Here is a 5,048-nt window from a genome sequence, read left to right as displayed (position 1 = left end):
GGGCTCCCGTACGAGGTGAGCCCCGAGCAAGCCCTGTGCCACGCCGAGGTCCGGCGGCGCCTGGATATCTCCGTCCGCACGCTCCTCGCCGTGACGGAGAAGTTCGTCTCTGCCATCACCTCTTCCGTGGATAAAATCCCGTGCGTATCCGGAGGGGCTGGGCCGCGTCCCTGCGGCTGCGGGGCGGTCCCGGGGGGGAGGTGAAGCGCTGGGGGGGTTCTGGCCCCTCGGTTGCCGTGGGAGCTTCGGAGCCGCCGGCGAGGAGAGAAGCAGCGGCAGCTCCTCCGCTGATCCCCAGCAGTGCTGCGTCCTCTTCAGCCGAGCGCTCCGCTCTTGGAAGAGGAAGAGGCGAGCGGGGGGGGAGGAAGGTTCCTCTGGGGCGGTCCGGGCTGGTAACGGGGCAGGAGCTGGGGACGAGGGCTCCTATGGGTCCCCCACGGCACGGGCGCTGGTTTTGGCGCCCGGTCCCGTGGCGCTGCCCGACCTCCCCCTGCCCTCTCTGCAGCTACGGGATGCGCTACGTGGCCAAAACCCTGCGGACGTCCTTGGCCGAGAAGTTCCCCGAAGCCTCGGAGGAGGAGCTGGACAAGGTGCCGGGGCTGGGGGCTGGGCTGCCCGGAGCCCCTGGGTGTGGGGGGCCAGGATCTCACTCTGGGACGCCCCTCGGTTGCCGTGCCCCTCTTGGTGGCTGTTTCCATCCTGACTTAGAGACCTTCACGTTGGAACGTTTCCCTCGAGCAGCTCAGGAGACGGCACCCGTGGGCTCTCTGTGCTGGGGGGGGGGTTTCATGCAAAGCAGCCCCCCCCCCACGGCGTGGGGCTCCCCAACCGCGGCCGTCTCCCGCCCCATAGGTCGTGGGGAACCTGCTCTACTACCGCTTCATGAACCCGGCGGTGGTGGCCCCCGACGGCTTCGACATCGTGGACATCTCGGCCGGGGCTGCCCTGCGCCCCGAGCAGCGCCGCAGCCTGGGCTCCATCGCCAAAGTGCTGCAGCACGCGGCCGCCCGGAAAACCTTCCAGGGGGAGAACGCGCATCTGTGCGGGGCCAACCGCTACCTGGAGGAGACCCACGCCAAGTTCCGGTGGGCGCCGGGTCACGGGGGGGGGGGTGAATGGCAGCGTTGGGCCCGGGGCTCAGTGCAGTGCCCCCCCCCCCCGGTGCAGGAGATTCATCGCCGCCGCCTGCCGCGTCCCCGAGCCCGAGGAGAGGTTCAACGTGGACGAGTACTCGGAGCTGGTGGCGGTGGCCAAACCCGTCATCTACATCACTGCGGGGGAACTCATCGACACGCACAGGGTGAGGGCGTGGGGTCACCGGGCCCTGGGGGGGAGGGGGGTGCAGGGACCGGGGGGGTGTAGCACCGAGGGCTGCGCTCAGCGGGCGGGGGGCGATGGGTCGGGGTTGGGCTCATTGGAAAAGACCCCAAGATTGTCCCGTCCCTGCTTGTGCCCGCACACGGGATCACAGAATCGTTGAGCTCGGGGGACACCTCTGAGATCGTCCTCTGTGGCTCTGTGAGGGGGGGCTGGGGTGGGACCTGCTGCTCCTGGGGGGCTTTTCCAACCCCCGTGCCCCCATGAGCTGGGGGGGGGATTGCTGGCTGGGCGGCACCGAGCCACAGCCAGGGCTGGGGACCTGGGAGCGGCACCGCAGCTCCTGCCCTACGCTGCCCGGCCGCGCTGGGACCTCCCTGCACCCTGCCCCGTCCCCGCTGCCACCACGGGGCTCCGGGATCCCCCCATCCCGGGGTCGTCACCTGGCAGCTCCCACCGGGGACACGCAGACCCTCTGAATCCCAGCGCGTTTCCCAGCTCGGAGCGGTCCCCTCTGCTCTGCCCACAGCTCCGGTGCTTTCTGCGCTTTTCTGCTGCTCTTTGTCCGACCTCAAGCGCTGCCCCTCCGGGACTTTGGGTTTTTTTCAGCAAGCGAAGGTTCCCCGCTCCGCAGAACCTTTGCAGTTTGTCCTTCCCGAGCCTCCTGACTTTGCAAACTTGAATGCAAAGGGAGTTCTGTCTGTTGCCCTTTGCTCCGGGCCCCGCTTCCCCCCGTGCCCCTTTGCCGCTGATTTCTCTCTCGCGCCGCCCAGCTCCTCCTCGAGCACCGGGATTCCATCGCGCCCGACCCCGGGGATCCCCTGCACGAGCTGCTGGAAGACCTGGGCGAGCTGCCCAGCGTCCAGGCCCTGGTCGGTACGTAGAGAGCTCTGTCACTCTGCCCCTCCTGCTCGTCCCCGCCCTCACTCTGGTCTCTCTCCCATAGGGGAGAGCGCTCCCAGCCCGGGGGGTGGCACTGAGCCCCCCCAGCTCAGCAGAACGGAGATCTCCCTCACCCTCACCGGGAAGCCGCTGCCGGAGGCGGGCAGTGAGGAGAGCGATGGCAGGAGCCTGCTGCTGAGGTGGGGACGGCTCCCCTGGCTGCCCCACGGCCCCTGCTCTTTGGGGTTTGAGGGGGGGGAGGGATCTGGTTCAGACGCTCAGCAAAGAACCCCCCCCTCCCATCCCCAGCACCAAGCAGATGCTGGTGGACGTCATCCAGTGCCAGCCAGGAGGGTCCCTCCCCGAGATCCTGTGGACGCCGGCATCAGAGCTGGAGGTGACACAGCACGAGCTGCCCCACGGCCCTGCCCCACGGCCCTGCCCCACGGCCCTGCCCCACGGCCCTGCCCCACGGCCCTGCCCCACGGCCCTGCCCCACGGCCCTTCCCGCACTGCGCTCCTGCCGTGGCTAAGCTCTGTTTTGCAGATCCCAGGCACACTTCGGGCTTTGGCCTTGGAGCATCCCCACTCCCGCATACTTTGCCCCATCTCCTGCCGGCTCCCACACAAAGCCCCCGCCCCCCCAGGGAGCCTCCCACCACCTCCCCTCCCCACTTCTGTCCCCAGGAGGCCTCCCACCACCACCTGATGCGGCGGCGGGCGCTGTGGGACGCCCAGACCCCCACCAAACTGCACCGGCACCGCTCGCTGGCGGCCAGCAGCCAGCTCAGCTTGGAGGAGAAGAAGCGCAGGATCGTCCGCAACCTGCGGCGCTTGGAGGGCCTGGGGCTGGTGGACTCGGCCCAGCAGTACCAGGGGCTCGTCAACGAGCTGGCCAAGGTGCTGCAGTCAGCGACGTGGGGCTGCTGGGCGCTGCTTCTGCTGCATTTCGGGGGTGGGAGGGGAGGGCTTCATCATTTACGCAGCAAAGAACAAGGAGCGTAGGGTCACAGAATCATTAGAGCTGGAGGGGACCTCCAAGATCACCAAGGCCAATTCCAACCCATTCCACCGTGCCCAGTTACCATGGCCCTAAATAGCGTTACGGAACCATTAGGGTTGGAGATGACCTCCAAGGTCACCGAGTCCAACCCCAACCTCTCCCACCATGCCCACCAGCCATGTCCCTAGATAGCATCACAGAACCATTAGGGTCAGAGAAGACCTCCAAGGTCACCGAGTCCAACCCATCCCGCCATGCCCACTCACCATGTCCCTAATTAGGGTCACAGAACCATTAGGGTTGGAGAGGACCTCCAAGGTCACCGAGTCCAACCCCTCCCACCATGCCCTCCAACCATGTCCCCATATAGTGTTACACAATCATTAGGGTTGGAGAGGACCTCCAAGATCACCAAGGCCAATTCCAACCCATTCCACCGTGCCCAGTTACCATGGCCCTAAATAGCGTTACGGAACCATTAGGGTTGGAGAAGACCTCCAAGATCACCGAGTCCAACCCATCCTGCCATGCCTGCTCACCATGTCCCTAATTAGGGTCACAGAACCACTAGCATTGGAAAAGACCTCCAAGATCACCAAGTCCAACCTCAACCCATCCCACCATGCCCTGCAACCATGTCCCCACGCAGTGTTACACGATCATTAGGGTTGGAGAGGACCTCCAAGATCACTAAGGCCAACCCCAACCCATCCCACCGTGCCCAGTTACCATGGCCCTAATTAGGGTCACAGAATCATTAGGGTTGGAAAAGACCTCCAAGACCACCAAGTCCAGCCTCAACCGCTTCCACCATGCCCACCAGCCATGTCCCTAGACAGCATTGCACTACCACTATGGTTGGAAAAGACCTCCAAGGTCACAGAGTCCAACTTGTCCCACCATGCCCGCTCACCATGTCCCTAATTAGGGTTGCAGAACCATTAGGGTTGGAGAAGACCTCGAAGATCACCAAGAACAACCCCAATCCATTGCACCATGCACTCCAACCATGTCCTAAGTAACATCACAGGACCATAAGGGTTGGAGAAGACCTCCAAGATCACCGAGTCCAACCCCAGCCTATCCCACCATGCCCACCAGCCATGTCCCTAGATAGCGTCACAGAACCACTGGGGTTGGAAAAGACCTCCAAGGTCACCAAGTCCAACCCATTCCACCATGCCCACTCATCATGTCCCTATTTAGGGTCACAGAACCATTAGGGTTGGAGAAGTCTTCCAGGCTCAAGTCCAACCCAGCCCCTCCCACCGTGCCCCCAGCCATGTCCCTAGATGACATCCCACAACCATTAGGGCTGGAGAAGACCTCCGGGTTGAATTCCGTCCTCCTTCCCAGCACACCCCCTGCGCTCAGCTGCTCTGCTGGAGCTCGGGGTGAGTTCTCCTTCGCTCGGCTCCGTTTCCTGCAGGACATCCGCAACCAGCGGCGCTACCGGCAGCACCGCAGGGACGAGCTGCTGAAGCTGCGGCAGACGCTGCGCGCCCTCGATGCCAAGACTTTGTTCTACGAGGAGCAAATCGATTACTACAACCAGTACATCCAGACCTGCCTGGACAACCTGGCCTCCAGCAACAAGTGCGTTCCCCGCGGGAGGAGCCCCCCGCAGAACCCCAGCCCCACACCCGAGCTCCCTGCCGACCCTTCTCTTCCAGGGGCAGCGGGAAGAGCAAGAAGCCGCAGCCCCTGCGCTACACGGCTGCTCGGCTCCTCGAGAAGGGCGTGCTGCTGGAGATCGAGGACCTGCCGGCCAGCCAGTACGTAGCCACGAGCTGCTGCGCAGCCCTGCTCTGGTGGCTTGGGTTGGGAGGGTCCTTAAAGGTCAACC

General features: G+C 64.5%; 1 protein-coding gene across 1 annotated transcript in view; it reads left to right on the top strand.

Annotated features, from left to right (window-relative positions):
- LOC110388029 (ras GTPase-activating-like protein IQGAP3) overlaps positions 1-5,048 on the top strand; it is a 9,031-nt gene that overhangs the window by 1,752 nt on the left and 2,231 nt on the right. The window contains exons 2-11 of the mRNA XM_021376815.1: positions 1-140; positions 506-590; positions 853-1,085; positions 1,168-1,300; positions 2,091-2,193; positions 2,264-2,399; positions 2,509-2,596; positions 2,887-3,099; positions 4,632-4,798; positions 4,876-4,977. The exon at positions 1-140 is cut by the window's left edge and continues 1 nt beyond it. Coding sequence (XP_021232490.1) covers positions 1-140; positions 506-590; positions 853-1,085; positions 1,168-1,300; positions 2,091-2,193; positions 2,264-2,399; positions 2,509-2,596; positions 2,887-3,099; positions 4,632-4,798; positions 4,876-4,977 — 1,400 coding nt within the window. The remainder of the gene's footprint in view (positions 141-505; positions 591-852; positions 1,086-1,167; positions 1,301-2,090; positions 2,194-2,263; positions 2,400-2,508; positions 2,597-2,886; positions 3,100-4,631; positions 4,799-4,875; positions 4,978-5,048) is intronic.

This window comes from Numida meleagris, chromosome 24 (genome assembly GCF_002078875.1).
Source record: "Numida meleagris isolate 19003 breed g44 Domestic line chromosome 24, NumMel1.0, whole genome shotgun sequence".
In the NCBI taxonomy this organism is placed as follows: domain Eukaryota; kingdom Metazoa; phylum Chordata; class Aves; order Galliformes; family Numididae; genus Numida; species Numida meleagris.
The sequence above is the reverse complement of the archived record's forward strand: the minus strand, read 5'-3'. Positions and strand labels throughout refer to the sequence as shown.